This window comes from Acipenser ruthenus, chromosome 9, assembly GCF_902713425.1.
Source record: "Acipenser ruthenus chromosome 9, fAciRut3.2 maternal haplotype, whole genome shotgun sequence".
Taxonomy (NCBI): Eukaryota; Metazoa; Chordata; class Actinopteri; order Acipenseriformes; family Acipenseridae; genus Acipenser; species Acipenser ruthenus.
This window is the reverse complement of record NC_081197.1, coordinates 14,538,714-14,558,656: the sequence shown is the minus strand read 5'-3', so window position 1 is coordinate 14,558,656 and position 19,943 is coordinate 14,538,714. Positions and strand designations below refer to the sequence as shown.

The window sequence follows — 19,943 nt, the reverse complement described above, 5'->3', positions numbered from 1 at the left end:
CAGATTCTCTTTTTTAATTAGCTAACAAAGTGGTACAAAAGCCACTCTCTGTCATGTTCTAAAACGTTGTTGATGATACTGTATAAAAAATCCAACCTGTCAGTTGTTTTAAATTTGTTCTGTGAACCAGGACCCCTGCCATAGATTTGGCCACTTTAAAATGCAATTTTCACTGAGATCAACATCAGTGGTATCTGCCATAGGTTTGATTTGCTGTGGGCTTTATTAACATGGGATCTCACACATACGTTATCATATCTTCAGGTTCTTTGTTCAGCATCTGCACATTTGTCATCATCATGCATCGGCCAACTTCTTTATCTAGGTGCCTGAGGATGTGGTCAATGGCTTTTCGTACTTGCGAATAATACAAGGCCATACCTGAAAACATAAAATATAGTTTATTCAGTGTTCTTACGGATGAAAAATGACACGATGAAAAAAAGAATGGAACTCTTATGCAGAAATGTGATCTGTACACTGCAACTAAACTGAAAGTATTTCAGACTTACCGATGAGTTTAGCTTCCTCCTCTGTCAGCGTTTTGCTCAGGTAAGTTTTCTTGACTCTGAGGGTGTTTCCTGAGGGAAGAACAGCTCCAGTGTTGGGCATGGGTGGCTCACCATCCTTCTGTTGCAGGTTATCAGCTATCACAAGGAAAGCCCTCAGGCCTATATTCATTCTCTGCAAAACGGACAGCAGAACCCAAGTGTAAGTTAGAGGTTGAGGGAAAACAATCAATAAATATAAATATTAAAGTAATTAAAATCATTAACCCACTTTTATCATGGCAATTGATGTATTTATATATTTATTCATGTTTGTTCTCTGGTAGTTCCACAAATAAACGTAATAAAAAAACAAAACAAATAATCTTCTCTATTTAAAAGACAAAAATAAAGAAAAGCATTTGTAAAATAACACGTGTGGAATAAATACCTCAGGGTTAAGACTAAAAGCTTTTGCTGCTTTCCCCACGCATAAAAGGTCAAAGATGATTTCTTTCATAGCAAAATCAAGTCTTTCCTGTAGAGAAAAACATGTAAATATTTACAAAGTATTTATAACAACGTGGTAGTTTTACCATCCTTTACATCACCACTACTGTACAGGACACTTAATCATAGCAGGTTTTTGTACAATATGGTGTACAATATTTTGATGCTATTGGCAATATATATATATAAGGAAAATACTGCCTGAGAGAGATAACATAGCCAAATTTAACAGGTTTTGTCACTTTTGCCTTAAAAAAGAACACCACATACAATGGTAGCTTTGTACCTGTGCGATGAACTGTATTATTTTTACAAAGATATTTAGAGGCATATCTCTGGGCACCACACTGCGGGATCCTTTGGGGAAAAGCGTGGTGATGATAGTAGTGAGCCGGCTGGAATGAAAAAACAAAACATCAACAGGGTTCCCTATTCCTTAGAGAAAACAGCAGGTAGTAAATAATGACAAACAGAGTTTTCAACCTCCATACTACATACTGTAGTCGGGAGGCAGTCAATTAGTGCTTCAAACGAACCTTAAAAGACCACATCATTACCAGCAATGAAAACCTTGGAAAGTTTGCTTCACAGTGGCACACTAGTACTAGTGCTGAAATGAATTACCAATGTATTTTGATTAATATTATTGCGACACAACTGGTGTGTCAAAATATGAAAATGTTACCATTCTAGATATGGCTCATTTCATTGTACACTGAAGTTGCCTCTGTGCAACCATTTCCCATTTGTAGCGCATTGATTTAAAGAGTAAGTAGCAGGGTTCAAAAAAATATAGCATTATGTGCCCTCAAATGTTGCTACAACTATTTAAATAGCGTACCCGTAATTTTTCTTTTCATATTTAACATCCTGACAACTTTTTACACTTAAAACGTTAAAGTCTCTTTTCAAAATGTCCGCTCTAGTGCACTGGGGTTTGAGATCTGTCCTCTAAATCACTGCAGGAAGAGCGATTAAAAAAAAACAAAAACAAACACATAATAACAAGTTCTCTGGCTTTTCATTTCCATACCACATCATGGATCGTTATTGCTGTGTTACCTGTTTGACAATGTGGGCAATAATCCTTACACTGTCAGTGCACTAGAGCAGACATTTTGAAAAGAGACTTTAAAGTTATAAGTGTAAAAAGTTGTCAGGATGTTAAATATGAAAAGAAATGTGTTATTTAAACAGTTGTAGCAACACCTGTGGACATGGAACGCTACAGTGTTCAGAATCCTGCTACTAACTCTTTAAGACCATTAACCATTTAGAAATAATGAGGGTTCCTTGGGGAAAATGTGATGACGTAAATCTGAATTAAGGGTTTAACTTGAGATTGTGACCAAAGATCAACATTCCCACTATTTCACCACGCAATACAGTAATTGTTCTTTTATTTCCAGGGAGAACACTTTGCCTCTGAAATATGTTTTCCTCGTGGGGGTACACGGTGCTGTTGGCTAAGTAATTTTCTTGTGATTTTCCCATTAAATTATCAGCAATTAGAAATGGAGAGAAGAGAAGCTTATTTCTAGAACAATCCATGTATAGTATTTTCAAATCTAGTGACTTTAACTAATTAGGAACTAAGGAATGTCATTATGACAACTTCAAATTAATGAAGCATCAACTGGGATTGGAATGTTACTAGGGGCGAGAGTTTTTAAACTATAAATGCTTTCTTTCATGAGGGGCACATGTAAACAAGCTTAGCAGAGAAGTGAAAACTGGGAGCTTGACTGAAATGATTATACAGAAGTATGGTTTTCGTTATAGACATGACAGTGTGGCAATCAAACAGAAACCAACCAAAGAAAAGTAGCTGCTTTTCAACACACAAGGAGAATGTTCCAATTGAAATATGACGTGCAAATATGTTTTATATATACGTGATAATACCTCTGGGTTGCAGTATTGCTTTCACATTTAATTCTTAGCATGTAAACCCAAAGCAGCCTATACAGTGATTCCAGTGCAACACGGGCCATTTTGGGATCTTTATTCTGTAAATAAAATAAAACATAATCAATAGTTACTTAACAAGCACTGAACACATTGAGATCACTAAATCTTAAAAGACCTTTTTTCCCCCTTTTACCACAAGTCTAACAGCAAGTCTATATTGGCATCATATACTGTAACTAAAGAGACATGTATTTTAATGGACTATAAAACTACTATATACTTTAGATTAAATTCAGACCTTAAGTAACGCAGAAGATGTCAATTCAGAATATATTGGGATGATAAAATAGAATACATAATAAGCATGTGCAATGCTGACTGTCTCACAAGATGCCCCAAACTCACAGTAAAGTCAATAGAACCCTTAAGAACTGGTCTGATAGCTGCTACAGCCACAGAAGTCTAAACAATTATTTTCTTAAGTTTTCTTGGGAGAATGATGACAGTCACAGCTTAATTAAATCAACAAAAATACAGCTATATACAAATAAACACGTGTGTGTGTAGTGTAGATTGCACATGTATTCAGAGGAATGCTGTGAAAGTAGACAGCATACTGTACATGATAAACAGTGCTAATAATACACACAGGGAACAAGCAGGGGGAATGTAAATGTAGCTAAAAAGGCACTGAAAGGACCTGCCCCACCACTTATATTTTGATAAAGGAGTCGGTTATATCCTAAGGCTAGGGTAAATCACTGTGCAGCCAATAAACATCTGAAATGAACTCAAAGCCTACCGCCCATTTTAACAGTTTGATATTTATTGATGTGCACCGTATTTTGCCAGTAAATGGTATGCAACAATATTAAAGTTGACAGAGGTTAGACACTCTGGTTGGACTGGATTTGTTCTACTGTTACTGCCTAAGAAATGAATGCCAACCTGCTGAAACAACAAATAGAATTCTAAACTAAGTATTTCACCTGACAATTAAGGGCTTTAGGGTATTGGCAGTAAGCAGTCTGAAGTATTTCACCCTATTTAGTGCTAAATGAGCATAGATTAAGGTGCTAATGTACACTGAACTTATATTTACAGTTTTAAAGTAGGGTCAAGTTACATCAACTGAGCAACAAGCAAAATGTAAGTGCCACAGAGCTAACAAACCTGGCTTAAAATTCGATGAACTGAGAATCAGATGGGAACATTCAATCTTTATGGGGTATCTGGTGCCAGACTTTCCTTTCAACGCATTTCAAAGGAATTGGAATTTGTAGTTGCTCAATACTTACTTTGAGATTAGACAGGCAGTTGTTAAGAAAGATGTGCCATCTGTTTAGGAAGAACTGCTTCTGGCTGACACACAGAAGACATGTAACCAAAGGGTACAGAGCCTGCAGTCAAAAGAAGAAATAACAGAGTTCAAGTTCGTCAGTAGATCTGGAGCTCACTGGTTTGTAGCATTCCAGCCAGGCCCTTTTTAAGCATAATGTCTCAGCAAACATTTTAAATGATTAAAGACCTGCATAGAACAGAGCAACAGGATACAGATCACAGATTCAAGATGTTAACTGAAGTGTTGGCATTTTTCTAACACGCTTCACAACAAAGCTATTACATTTTGACATGTGAAGGAGTGTAAGGCAACGTAAGGACTTCATAAATGTTTCAGAGATATCTGGAATAATAATAATTTGTCATTAGGTAATGTGTAGTCTTCAAGTGTACACATATAACACAGTGGCGTGGCATTTTAGCACTCAGTGTGTGTCCTTGATGAGTGCAAGTTAATCCTCACCCTTTCCACTTGCATAAGCAGAATCTTTCTAGTGAGTTTACCCAGTTAACTCTTTTCCCCTGAAATTGATTATTTTGTTTAGTGCATGTTGGTTTGGTTCTTTTTGTTCATTTTTATATACAACAACCGCAGCTTGTGCAGATTACTCACCAGAGAATGTTTCTTTCTTGAAGACAGCTCCAGTGTTGTATCATACAGGCTCTCAACAAAGTTGCGAAGGCAAGGAACATTTACTTCATTTTTAACAGCCTAAAATGAAGAACAATATAAGTATATATATTTTTAATTTTCTGTCTTTTTGTATTTTTTTATTTTTGTTTAAATACCTTAGTGTTTAAAACTACAGCTTAAAAAATGTAAACAGTGGTCTTGGTAAATATATCTTTTGATTTCTGCCTATTTCAGTGGTATGTGTGCACCAAAAGCACAGTGTTAAAAACCAACAGCTTACCGCAGCTACTGGAACAAGAATTTCCACAAATAGTCCAGCTAGTGCATGCTTAATATCCTTGTCTTTTACTTCAAGGAAATACTGAGCACATTCCTGTAAAAACAACCATTTTATTATCCATGATCACAACTTTATCAGGTAGTGAACAGAAAAGAAATATCTTCATTTCAGGACTTTATTTCCTTAAGCCTAAAAGGCATTTGATTGAACCTGGCTGGACAACAGATAAATGCAGACAACAACAGGAAATCATTCCCATCCCATCAAATGTTGTAAGTTCTGTAAAATATGTTATTATATTATCTAAGTACTTCATTTTTTTTTAACAGGGGATAAAAAAAGAAACTTTGCTTTTCTGTATCTCAATATGCACTAAAAGTGCAAAGCCTGATCTTTGACATAATTAGAATAAAGTTTTACAATGATTACACACATAAAACTTGAAATTGCCCAATACCTCCCATGTGATTCTGAAGCTAAAGACTTGTGCTATAAACAAGCCCTCTCAGTGGGCATTACCTGCATAAACTGAAATGAAGCTTCAAAGTCCTCAACAGGGTACATCTTAATGCGGAACAATTTGAAGCCCATTATGAGACTAATACTGCTTTGAACTACATAAGGACTCTGTTCTTTATGACGGAGCTCTTTCAACTCAGCTGTGAATTTCTTCTTCACAGCAGGGAACCTAAGGAAAATCACAAAGCACAATTAGTGAACAATAGGCTGTTATCAGATTTAAACAGCAGTAAGTGTACCCTCTGCGAACACTCTGCAAAAATCCAAACATATTCTTTGTAATTATAAGAAAGAATTATCGGTTTTCATTTTTCTTTATTTAGCTGGCATTGTGATAGATGTTTAAATATATGTTTCCATGGGTTTCCATGAGCTTCTCATGGAGGGAACTTTTTCCTTTAAACACCAACTGTATGCTCCTGATTTAGACAGAAATCGGGACATGAATCATACTGAAAAACAATAAAATTGCACAGACTGAAGTTGTATTTTTATGGGCTCCAAATAGTTACAAGTAACTGTTTCATACGTATTTAGAATCTCCTCCTTTCTAAGTAATACTGTTTGCTACCTATCCCGTGTAAGAAACTCAAGCTACAGTATTAAGCTCATGAGAGCTGGTAATTGTGTGAGTTTTCACAAAATATTGCTCATCCACAAACCTGAATGACACCCTACCCCATTTTAGCACAGTTCTTTATTGTTCTGGCACTTATTTTTCGCATAAGCATTTGACCTGAAAACAATGTTCTCACGTAGAACACACAGAACAGGGTATTTTTCTAATACTCCTGACTACTGCGTTACAAAGGATACAATTTTAATAGCTACATTTATCTATAAAGAAGAAAAAAAATTACTTCTAAGAAACCCCAATGGTGCGTAATTGTGAGGAAGAGATACAGGCAAATTTCACAGCTTTCACAGCCAAGGTTAAGGTTTGAATCTGATGGCTCGGTTTGTGATTATTACAAAGGGTTTATTTGGCTTATCAATAAGGCTGGGGCTTATTGAAATGCTCTATACGGAATGCTGCGTCAGGGATCCTTGCAAGGATAGCGGTTTATATTTAGATTTTGTTCTATCTGGGATTACAGATAGAACGCTGCCTATTTATTGCTGGTTGTTTGTTCTATTTGTGTACCCAGGCTATAGAAAGACTTTTCTTGGTAACTTTACCAGTCTCACGCATGAGGGGGGTTGAGTGGCGTTTAGGGTCAGGCAGAAGAGGGGGCGGTGGGAGGTTCGGCTGTGTATGATATCTTTATTAGGATTTTTCTCATACTATTTGATATTTTGAATGTTGCATTTTTTTGAAGAGCATTGGAAAGAAGGTCAAGGGTGGCTCATTGTTTTGGATTTTTCACACGCGTGGACAGATTTGCTTTTATTTTCTGCATAGTTCTGCATATCTTTCTTTATATCAAGCCAGTTTTTTTTTTTTTTTTAGAATACGCATGTGGAAAATAAAAGTTTAAGTAGGAATGAAATCTCATTCAAGTCAATATAACCTACAAATCAGCTTCTGATACATGCCACTGCAGAATTCCTATAGATTAAAGGGATTATAAACAACTGTTACATTTTTCATTACTGGGGGCTATAAGGAGTTAAAGCTGTGTGTCTATCTAAGACTATGTGGTTAACCATCTGTCGCAGCTTCTGTTTGTAAACTGGCTTGTCTTTGCTGCTTCAAAATAATGACATGTGATGCTGGGACATTATTTGCTAAGGAAAACACAAATGGCTAAGAACATAGGTATGCCAGAGACGTATTTGCCTAACCAACCAGGGTACTATCTTAAGGACTTACACCATGTTGGGGAATTTATCAACTTCACATAAACAGAAACCAATTTCCATTCCTATTATGGGAGGAAAAAGACACGTCTAAGACTCTTGTCCAAAACACACTTCTCAGAATGTACTTCACTAAGAACTACAGTTCAATTCCAAAGAGTATTCTAAGATTGTACCTTTTCAGACCCAAATTAAGTTCAAAATCAGTTTCCAACAGCGTCTCAAGTCCATCATGGTATTGCTTAAGAATTGATTAATTCTATTTTGTCTCCCTAATATCAGGCAAATTAAGGAGACACACTGCCTTTTAATGAATTACACAAGATGTTCCAGTTTGCATTTGATGTTATCCAACCCATACCTGATCAGTTCCACATTCATTTTAAAAGTTGTAATTTGACAGGAATCTCTTGTAAAAAAAAAAAAAAAAGTTAACAAGTTCTTTTTGACTCCTAAAATCCTTTACCAGCTGCCTACAGAGTTGGTAACATTATCGGGTGTTTATTATGTATGGTGCAGGAGAGCTTCACAAATGTTAATTAAAATTATTATTATTAGTTTTTATAACTTTTGGACTTACTTGGACTGTGCTAAAACACCAACTACTTCAGCATACAGATCGGCTACAATGTGCATATTTCCAGTGTTAGGACCAAGGTACCTAGGGAAAGAGAGAATTCATTATAAGTTCAAACCAATCTGTGACAGGCCTAACTGAAATGAAGCCTTGAACTCAATTAAATGGTAAATTACCCTTCCTTGTATTTAAAGTGCCTAAATGACAAGTTTATAACTTCATGGATCAAACTGTCTGGGACCGGATGAAGAGGAATCTGCAAAAAAGACAAGAGAATACAACAGGCATTTTTTAAAATTGTATTAGTTGTGCTGCTTTTTTACAAAGTGTTGCGTAGTATTGTCCCTTATATAAGCTTACATGAGCTTTTTAGCCATCTTTTTTTTGTTTTACCTTCATTTCACCTCAAAATCACCTTTTTATTCTCAAGTGGGCCCTATATTTTTTTAAGCTGTTTGTTTTTTATGAATCTAAATGGTATTTAACAAAACAAAATGCTCTTTAAAATATGTTCTTATAAGTTTTGTGAACATGGCACAATGTTTCAAGATCTCTTAACATGGCAAACCTACATTACTAAACCTACCTGCTTTAAAACTTCTATTAGTACCAAAGAAAAAATAAAATCGATTGCCAGATCCCTTCTTTCGAGCAGGTAATCCTTTTGCTGTTCATCACTGCAAAAAGAAAGTAGAAAAGAATGTCATTTCATTCTCATGTAACTCGATTCAGAAACAAATACACCGTACTTAGATGATACTACAGTAACAAGGAACTGAAAACCTCTCACAATGAATATACTGTACTCATTTTCCACAATGAAAAGGGACTTTACACCCCTTTAGGCAAAAGTTGTGCTAAGACCTAAGATTTGGTATGAGCTTGGATTGTAAAATTTTCCATATAATGAGCAAGTATACAACATCAGCTCTGTGGGAACTAAACAGATCTATGAGTGAGAAATAATACAACAAATATGTTAGTAACATAAATTGCCTGCCTGCCATAGTTGTAAATACAAAATATATAAACCATTCTGATAATGTATACAGTACTTTCACCTCCAAATTCAATCGTAGATAACATTTTTACTCTAAATTGTGAAGGACAAAAAAACATAAAATGAAAAAAACCTGTACCAGACATCTGACATGTTTATTTCTGATTTGGTGACGATTTGGACTAAAGAGCTTTGCAAAGCTAACCCTAAAGCTTTTAAACCCCCTGCATCAGATCCAGCTAGCACAGGGACATTAAACAGCTCACTTTTTTGACTTGGTGTTGGCTCTTGGTCTGTACTCATGGGATTCATCTTCTATTCCATTTTGTCTTTTATACCAGTCGAATAGGGTGCGCAGAATAGAAGGCAGGCAGTATTCTGCAAGGGAGCTCATTGAGCTGATTAGCTAAAAAGAACACAGAAATATTATAAATATTATAATGCAACTTAAAATAAAACAAACATATTAATGAAACTCTTGTAGGCTCTATTCAAAGGGCTTTAGCTCATGAGGTTATTAAATAACGCTCTTATTAATTAAATACAATTTCACATTCACAAAACTGTTCTATGCTGTTCAAAACGTGTAGAACTGTTTCATGTATACCAACCCAGATTTAGCTCCTGAAAACAGACACACATACATTTTTAAACTCATGAGTATGGCCCTATAGTAAAACTGTGTGTCTCACCATTCATAAACACAGACTCTGAAAATAATAAAAAAAAAACATTCTTTAAATAAGGCATGAATTTATATTTTGTGAATATTTTACACAGTCAAATTTAATTCCATGCCTATTTTCTATACTGTATCTAGTATGTATTTAGATATGAAGATATTTTGCATTCATATTTACGTCCCATACAGTAAGTCTAACAGAAGTGATCAATGTATGGATACGAAATGATGGATCCATTCAGTACTCTTTAAGTCAGGAAGGAAGGGTGGGTTTAAAAAAGGTCTAACTCTCCGAACAGGATGGGAGTGAAGTCTAGCCAGCCTGTGGTTTATACAGAAGCCCCTTCATTTTGTACAGGCAGCAGCAGGGTAGTGATGAATCTTGGCTCTGTTCTGCTGCTGAATGGTAGTAGGCCGATGCACAAATACGTTCTTGTTGCCCTGAATGACCGTTTTCTTCCGTCATAAATGAGCTCCATACACCTAGAGCATATCGGATCTCAATAAGCAAATATCTGGTTGTTCTGACCTTGTCTCAAAAGGTCTTTTCTATGTGAATAAGGCCTTCATATTGGCTTTGGAATCGCATGTATTTATTTATTTTTATAATTCTTAATGGATGTATATTATTTTTACCCTGCTGTGTCAACACAAGAACTTTGTGAATGCCGTTATTTATGTTGCAGAAATGACATACATAAACTGCCAGAGATTATAAACCTGAGCAGGTATTTTGTTTTGGGTTTTTCATCACTACATTTTGATTAAGAAGCTCCTCAGTACTAAAGATATGTATGGACAGATAGTCAAATGGAGAGGTTCCTCTACATCTATATAATATATGCACATGTATTATATAAATAAGACCTATCTACTTTTAATAAGATGCGTAGTTCTCTGGATAAATGTGACATGTGTACCGTACAGGGATACTGCATGAATCATAAGGTTAAGGAATACAGATAGGGATCATTACTGTACCGGTATGTCAAACGCAAGATCAAAAGATAATTCACCAAAAGGTTCTTATCGAACCTGTCAGTAAAGCAAAGCTCTGTGAGTTACAAGATGTGTCTCCTTGACAAAAATCGAAAAGAATGTTTGAAACAAAAATAATAGATCATACGTGTGTCTGCTCAGCAGCAGGGCGTCATTAAACATGTTTGCAGCTAAACCATGCGGATACGAGTAAACATAAACATCCTGTTTAACATCAAAGTAAAAGATACAGACCAAAGGGCTCAGTCAGCATTATAACATTTGGGAGACAGTGACGTGTCTTCAGTTATTTAACAAGCATGTCACCCTGTAAATATACATTTTCAATAAAGTGGCCTTCATGCAATAACTTTTTACCTGTGCTTTAATTGTGTTATAACCAAGGCTTCTTTGCCTTCTATTCAATTAGCATAAGATCTTCCTTTAAATGTCTTTTTTTTTTTTTACTTTTTTACTTTATTTGGGCAAGACAGATTTTTAAACAGATTAAAAAATGAATCTGATGCTAGTACCTAATCAATCCATGGACAGGTTTAACAGCCATCTTTAATCTATAGAGCTGTATTTGAAATATTTGAATCACATCAACGTCCAGTGATAACTTTGCTTATATATGTAATATATATCAAATGATGCATGTGTGCACTTGTTTAATGAGTAACTGCCATATCTACCAGCTTTATGAAACAATGTTGTGAACTGAGGTCACTTACCTGATCGAACTGTAAATCTTCTCCCCTCTGTAGAGATTTGGATAATGGTTTTTCCTGCGAAAATACAATTGAAAGATTGATTACAAACAACTTGAAGCAAAGTGACCCAAACCATTTGGTATGAAGCCAAAGAGAGCCCTTCAAACCTTTAATATTTACCAACGTTTTACACATTTTAAGTGTCATTATTACGTTGTATAAGATTGTAGTGTACCTTTATGACAGACCAGTTAGTGTACAGCATATCAGACAGCTGTGTTTGTTGCTTTCATGATTTAGGTTCTGGCACTTTCAGTAAAGTTCTTATTGAAATAGGTTGCCCAGCAAAAAAACTATCCACCTCTGTGGGTATTACTTGACAACATACAGTAATTCAGCTCTGAGGAGCCAACAAGTAATGCATCTGACCAAGTCTTGGTTAATGCATTGTGATTGACTGGAATTATTGGTCACTCCCTGCCCAAGATATAGGGTCATTTGCCACTGTTTCTGCACTATTTATTTAACTACAGTACTGTACCACATTCTTTTTTGAGTCTCACATGTTGGCAGGTGCTGGATGCATTTGAAAGTAAATGAGAGACCTCAGGCTTTTAGTAATTTCTCATGCAGTACAATGGTATTGCCTCAAAGTTTACCAACATTATTCTTCATATTCAAAGCCTTATTGGATCACTGGCAGCCATACACTTCAGATTATTCAGATTTTTTATTGCATTACATCTAAACAACGACTACTACAAAATCTGCAAAGGTGACCCACAATCTATGCCTACAGAGCATTGATCATTTCTCCCTCAGGAATAAGCAAGTGTTGTCACCCCACAGCAGGCACAATTGGATGGGTGTAGCCAGTTCTGATAACAGTACATAATAAGTGTCAATAAGTGTAAAAATTAAAAATCAAATTTTTTAGTTGACAAAATGCCCTTCTTAAAAAAATGATTCTCATTTCCTGTTCCCTTGAAATGTGTCAAGGCAACCTGAAACTGTATACATCTGAACTGAGATTTGAAGACACCCTCCATGGAATCACAGAAGCTCTATGAACAGGACAAACTGACAAAATCATCTTGGAGAAATACATATTAGCTGTCTTTTACTATTTTACTACGTGGGCATTCGGTACTCTAGGGTTTCATTTCAAAACAGTAATCATTTCATTCTGTTTTTTTTTTTTGTTCCTAAATTGGAGAATCCAGTCGTGGGCCAAGAAAAAGACCTTACTGACACTCATCCTTTGAAAACCACACTGCACAAGACTGCTTACAGCCTTTGGCATTCTTTCTGCTTAGAAGGGTGTTTCATTTATGTTTTAAATTATTCATGACAGATAAATAATACACAGTATTGTACTGCATCCAGGTACATTAGCTAATGAACAAAAGAAACAGTTGAGCTGGCCCTAGGAGAAATGTCTTAATCTATTTCAAATGGTACACCTCACTCTCAGTGGAATATCCTTTGCTTGTCCACTCTCCTTGAACATTTCATTTGGCAAAACTGGAAAGAGTTTGTATTTATAATTACAACATAGCACTGTAGATGAAGAAACTGTCTACTTTTGGTGAAGTAGTTTACTGTTTTAATCACTGTCATTTTTTTGCTCTCCTTTGTGGTGAAGATGAACCGTGCTTATGAAAACTACCTCAAAATGAAATGTGTCTCCCCCTCACCACCATATTCTCACTCAGTTATTCGCTTTCTGTTTCCCAAACACTTCATTCATAATTAAATTAAGTCTATCATGAGGTGAGCACATTATGCAACCCTACTGCACTGTTCACCACTTTCAAATTGTGACTTGTCTTTGTACAACGAATTGCTATTTTTTATATGTAAACTGTCTTTCTTCATTTTGTTTGGACATTTCAAATGCTTTTGTTCCAAAGAAAACAGCTAACATTGCACACCTTACATTGCTCCTATTCATACTGTAAGCATGAAGGTGAGATTTCGTTCTTTATATATATATATATATATATATATATATATATATATATATATATATATATATATATATATAGGGCTGTTTGAGTTTATCACAAATTGCATTTGTAAGAAAACAATTAAACGAAAAACAATGGTGCAACAAAAGCCCTCAAGTTTTTTTTTTTTTGTGTTATCCCACTTTTCTTCTCAGGAGTTACTGTATTGCCAGCCTTATTACCTTTCCTAAATTTGATAAAAATAGAGTGGTATTAGACCTGTGTTGGAGGGTTAAGATTCTAAGGGCAGTGACATTTAGAGCCACTGTCAAGGGCATATTTTGTTGTTTTCACAAAAACAGATATATCACTTCTTTGGAGGGGTTGACATTAAATGAAAAAGTTAACATGTAATGCTACTACAGTTAATTCAAAGTGAACTACAGTACAATGACAAGTACCCCGACTAATGGGGATGTAAGCAGTCTGGTAAGCTGATATTCTGTCCCACTGACCCACACCCTCAAACCAGCAAGGCGCAAAAACTACTGAGCTTTGCCTGCCCAAAGCTGACCGTCATTATCCTTTGTAGCCTGCAAAACCCATATTAACATTAACAAGAAATAAATAAATGTTTTATTGCTTTGATAAAATGTACTGAAAAAGTATCTTCAATAATATTTGGATAAAACGAAGCTGATCACCTACACAATACATCAGGTGAAAATCCCTTGATCATCTACATTATTTATGGTCTGTATCATCGATATGGCCATGATTATAGCCATAACACTTTACTATATGAATGCAGGCAGCAGAGATTATCATTCAAATGAGAGCATGTACAAAACAGATTAACAATTTGGTCTGATGCAGTATACACGTATTAATTCATCACCTACTATAATTTTCTATGCCGTTGAGCCATATTTTACCTTAGCTTGTCACCTTTTTAATGTATAAAGTACCTTTGGCAGCCGACTACATGCATGGTTACATCTGACGAATCTTGGTTATTCCCTCTGCACTCTTTTTAAAATTTACTCCATTGGACACAACTATGGAGAAAAAATATATATCTTGTGCACATGAGTTACTATCTCGTGGCCACGAGATAATATTGCATGTGCACAACTTACTATCTCATGGCCACAAGATGTCTACGTCGTGCGCACGAGAGATGACCTCGTGGACACGAGATAGTAAGACGTGTGCATGAGATCTAGATTTCTCTCATGTTCCCTCCCGGGATACGTACACAATAGACATTTCAGAGATGCAGCTCCCGGACAGTGTTTTTCATTAGGGGTGCCAGCATAACAACTTAGAATTGTGGACATTTTACACATTACACTCAGAAATAAAAATTCAGCTACAGTAGCTGTCCCTCCACCTGCATTTACAAAACACAAGCACAGTGCTAAGGTTGCCCCCTGACTCCCTAAAATGTGATGTAACAAAAAATACTGGGAAACAAATGCCCTCAATTCAGTTGATCGATATTTGATGAAAGCTTTCTTTTTAATGCGACAATCACAAGTTTAAAAAAATCATATACCGAATTTGCAGAGTCACTCAAGTTCCGATATGATATATGATATGCTACCACAGACAGCATGTTCAAGGTCAGTCTTGTGCAGACCGCGTGACTCTGAAATCATAAAACTGCCATTCCTTGCTATTGTTTTTTATGATATGTTTTAAATCTGATAAAAAAACAAAAAAAAAACAAAAACAGAATTTCATCAAGATGTTTTTAAAACCTGCAGGGCAGCAACTCAGAACTTAAAAATAAAATAAATCGATTCAGCTGGCAGATATTTGCACCTAAGTCAAGCTAGCTTTAACCAGCTCAGTACTGTGACTTGCAACAGACCGGAATGAAAAACACAAAATAAACACTAACGCTTCTGGGTAACAGACCACATTTTGTCTCCTCCTTTGTAAAATGATACCACCAATAGATTGCACTCTCCCATCTAATCTTAAAGCTGCAATTGATGAATGCTTTCCTACATTAATACAGTGAAATAAAACCTAATATTCCTGTTTTCCACAGAGTAAAGGCACTGTACCAGGGTGGAACTTGTTTGAAAAGCCCCAGGCAGTCTGAGCAGCATGGAACACTAAACAAGCTTTAAAAAAAACAACAAGGGCACTTACTGTACGTGGGTCATTCCGACAGGCAAAAAGTTTGTTACTGAACAGTCCACTATATCTTCATATAGCTACTTGGCCTAAATTGTTGAAAAAGTCTGACTAAAACAAATTAAAAGGTCTATCCTATCCTGTTCGAGCCATTCCACATGAAATCACCCAAAGGTAGTTGCTGTACAGTACAGTCCACAATTTGATATTCAAAAACATTTTAAAAAGCAACTTTAGTATTTATGTTAACAAAGTTCAGCTAGGGTAATATATCTGTTGTTTAGGTAATTCAGGTTAAAACGCTAATGTATTGGTTTTGCTGTCACTTTTAGCCTTTGGTATACTAATTAGGAAATGTTTAGCTTAATGCCTGATATTACTAGGAGACTAGAAAATGTATTTTCCATGACAGGACAGGTATTATTAACTCTTAACTTTAAAGCAACACTGGTTAATTATTAAACAAGAAACAATGCACTGTACATTTATAATAGTGCACTAGTAGTATATCAAAGCCTGAAAAACATGAATCCCCTATCCATAGTTATCCGTGGATTACCCCTAAAGTGGTCGATGCAATCCAGGTTGATTCCTTTGATGGGTATATGTTGGTCAAATCAACCCTTAAATGCTGAAAGCAAACCACATTTTATTTGTAAGATAGAAAGTTAACCGGTAAAATACATGGCTTACACTGCAGTCTGTATAACCCAGTAAAATCTAGGTTATGGTGAATAGATATTGCAAGATCCAGTCACTTAGCTAATTAACTCCCAGATAACTGAAATATTAATGAAATCATCTATCTCTCTGGACAGCAAAGATTAACAACCCCAATGTCTCCTTTTTCCAAGGCTGTGAGTCGCCCCGGTAATATACTAAAATGCCTCAGCCATCAAAGATAGTCAGTATTTTGCTTGGTATTTAAACTGGAGAGTACCAATGAGACTGAAACCTCATTTACAAGGGGGTCCTGTTAGGCAAAACATGTGTGGAGGCATCATGTAAGGGTTTCTGGGATATAGAGGTTAAATATAGTGTCAAAATAGCAATATTTTACTTAACATAGATTTAAATTACTAATTTAATTTAATTAAACTAGTGCAAGTAAACAAACGATGTAGAACATTAAACACACTAAAAGTAATAACTGTTTAACCAATGAAGACGTTGGCTTGAACTAATTAAGTTAAAGGCAGTCAATGTTCTTTGCAAATCACTCAAAGCTAAAATCCCTCTTAATGGTATTAACTATCTCTGTTTATGTAACAACAGCCTGCAAACACTCCTTGTTAACAGTATCCTTAAATGTTGTAGCCGACTCTCTGATCAGTTGTATGCTTGTAGTCCATCCAAATTGGGCTTATTTCATGTTTTTTCATGTTCAATTACATAATGCTCAAGCTTCACTGTAATTGTTATTTTAAGCGCAACAGCCTCAATGAACAAGAAGAAACAGCCTTTTGACAAACAAACATTTGTTTACTTTTTCAACCACGCAACTTTAAAGCCAAACTGCTGCTTCAAATTACTCAAACCACTGTACTAACCCATTTTCATTTCCCATAGTGGTTGGGCACAAGACAGAACATTAAAAAGAGTTCTGTATTAATAAAGAACACAACAAGGGCTCATTTAGTAGTGGTGACAATGTTGGCCATCACAAGCATACACCCCTTGGAGGCCTAAGACTTTAGTGACTGCCTTGTATAGCATATGTTATATATTCACTCTGTAACAAAAGGCAACTTTACTTGATACCAAAATATAATTCCTTGGTGTCCTTTGAATACATTGTGAATGTTAGGGGGATTAGGAGCTCTCTGATCAGACTCAAACAAATACTGAGGCACAACATGACTAGTCAATTGTATACTGTTTTCTGAATTTTTTTATTCTTACCTGTTAGTGTCCTACTATGTGAGTTCTCTAACATTCTCTATTTTGCTTTCTGCTAGGATCATTATTTGCCATGCTTACTAAATATGCCATTGCTTCTGTAAAGACTAGGCTTCAGTGCACAGTGACGTTACCTCATTTCCCTACCTCATTTCCCTACCTCATGCTTCCCTACCTCATTTCCAAACTATCAGTCTTGACTTTTCAGAGGCTTTTAATAGTCAGTAAGCATAGCACATAATGACCTTCACAAAAATCACAATAGATAACCATGCAGTACACATATAATAGGATAAGAAACTGGTAAGAAATGTTAAAAAATGTGTGATGATATAAAGCATCAAATACAACCAAATCTAGTAAAACTCAACCTCCAATCTGTTTTGTTTCAATGTGTTTTTTAAACTCACCAGAGGCTCAGCCATGATGATACGGATCTTCCTTTCTGACAGCGTAGTGAAGTTTGCAAACAGACTCTTGAGGACGTACTCCCCCGGCTTGCTGTCCGGGTCAATGTTGATGGGCATCATGGCTGGAGGTCCCTTCTCACCCTGTGTGCTGGAGTCTGGAAGAGTCGGGGGCTTGATATATCCGTTACCTACCGGGGATGCTAATGGGGTAAAAGTAAAACACATTTAGTCTCTGATTTGACAAACACGGTAGTTGATATAACAAATAAATGATAAATTTGGTTTGTCCACTTGTTTACTTTCTGCAGAAATAATTATGGATCATTATTCGTCCAATTACAATTAAAAACAAAAGCTTTGTCTTCTTTCTTTTAATGAAAATATAACCTCTAGAATTGAAAGTAGTCTTTTTAAAAATGCCTGGCGATGCTTACAAATCAATGAAAGCACAACCCTTTGGAAATGTTTGAATAACAGAATAAATTGTATTCTTATTGAGTAACTGGATATACAGTGGTTTGCAGAAGTATTCACCCCCCCTGCAAAGTTTTTACATTTTGTTGGCACCTGAGCGGACTCCACGACGCTTTCAAATTAGACTTGACATGTAGAATCTACACAAACTACTCCACATTGATAAAGTTAAAAAATGCATATAGAATATAAATAAGTAAGATTTACAGAGAAAAACAGATTAATCTCAGTTGCATAAGTATTCAACCCCATTGCTACTGCAGCCCTAAATCTGCTCAGGTGCAAATAATTTGTTTGAAAGGTTACAAAATTAGTGAAATGGTTTCAGCCTGTGTGTACTCAAAGTGGTTTAACTTGTAGATAATTGCCCTCAGGTAAAGACTGTCTAGCTGCAACTCACATAGTGATCCAACAAAGCAACCATGAAGACCAAGGAGCTTTCGAAACAAGTCAGGGATAAAGTGGTAGAGAGGCACAGAGCAGGAGAAGGGTACAAGACCATTTCAAAGATGCTGATTATCCCTCTCAGCACAGTGAAGTCCATCATTAAGAAGTGGAAGATGCATCATACCACTAAGACACTACCCAGATCAGGTTGCCCTCCCAAACTGAGCAGCCGGGCAAGCAGGAAACTGGTTTGGGATGCCACTCTGAAGCCAGCAATGACCTGCAAAGTTCTGTGTCTGAGATGGGAGTCAGTATTCACACATTTACAATAAGCCTGTCCCTACACAAAGCTGGCCTGTATGGACGGGTGGCTAGAAAGAAGCCATTACTCAAAAAGCCTCATCTTAAATCACGTATGGAGTTTGCGAAAAAGCATGTAGATGATACTGCAGACATGTGGAAAAAGGGTTTGTGGTCAGACAAGACAGAAATTGACCTTTTCGGTCTAAATTCCAAGTGTTACGTCTGGCGCAAGCCCAACACTGCACATCACCCAGTCAGCACCATCCCAACTGTCAAGCATGGTGGTAGCAGCATCATGTTATGGGGATGCTTCTCCTCAGCAGGGACTGGGAAGCTTGTCAGGATAGAGGGGAGAGTGGATGGTGTAAAGTACAGGCGAATCCTTGAGGAAAACCTGTTTGAGTCAGCCAAAACTGAGGAGGAAATTCACATTTCAGCAGGAAAATGACCCGAAGCACAAAGCCAAAGCCACACTGGAGTGGTTGAACAAGAAGAGAATTCATGTTCTTGTGTGGCACAGTCAAAGTCCTGACTTGAATCCAATCGAAAATCTATGGCTTGAATATTGCAGTCCATCGACGATTCCCAACAAACTTATCAGAACTGGAGCAATTCTCCCGTGAAGAATGGGCAATAGAGACTTATCCAGAAAAACTCATAGCATTAATTGCTGCAAAAGGTGCTTCTACCAAGTACTGACTTAAGGGGCTGAATACTTATGCAACCAGTAAATTTCATTTTGAATATTTTCTTTGCATGTTTTGCTGACATTTAACCTCCTCCTCATATAACAGTGTTCAGTTTAACCACTACAGCTTTGCATAAAAAAAGTTTGTTTGAAAAGCTGTGCATACATTATTTGTAATTCAACAAAATGTGAAAACATTGCAGGGGGTGAATACTTCTGCAAAACACTGTGGATGATACTATTTCACCCAGT

At 36.3% G+C, this 19,943-nt stretch overlaps 1 protein-coding gene across 8 annotated transcripts in view; it reads right to left on the bottom strand.

The window, feature by feature from the left end:
• The window catches only part of LOC117405949 (protein furry homolog), a 111,693-nt gene that overhangs the window by 47,766 nt on the left and 43,984 nt on the right, over positions 1-19,943 (bottom strand). For all 8 annotated transcript variants that reach the window (XM_059030474.1, XM_059030475.1, XM_059030469.1 and 5 more), the window contains exons 2-16: positions 17,840-18,039; positions 11,455-11,508; positions 9,327-9,466; positions 8,647-8,737; positions 8,237-8,316; positions 8,064-8,144; positions 5,684-5,852; positions 5,165-5,257; positions 4,864-4,962; positions 4,208-4,309; positions 2,904-3,007; positions 1,285-1,393; positions 940-1,026; positions 513-684; positions 249-381 (exon numbers count right to left, since the gene is read on the bottom strand). In XM_059030474.1, the coding sequence (XP_058886457.1) occupies positions 249-381; positions 513-684; positions 940-1,026; positions 1,285-1,393; positions 2,904-3,007; positions 4,208-4,309; positions 4,864-4,962; positions 5,165-5,257; positions 5,684-5,852; positions 8,064-8,144; positions 8,237-8,316; positions 8,647-8,737; positions 9,327-9,466; positions 11,455-11,508; positions 17,840-17,959 (1,634 nt within the window). In that variant the 5' untranslated portion in view covers positions 17,960-18,039. The remainder of the gene's footprint in view (positions 1-248; positions 382-512; positions 685-939; positions 1,027-1,284; positions 1,394-2,903; positions 3,008-4,207; positions 4,310-4,863; positions 4,963-5,164; positions 5,258-5,683; positions 5,853-8,063; positions 8,145-8,236; positions 8,317-8,646; positions 8,738-9,326; positions 9,467-11,454; positions 11,509-17,839; positions 18,040-19,943) is intronic.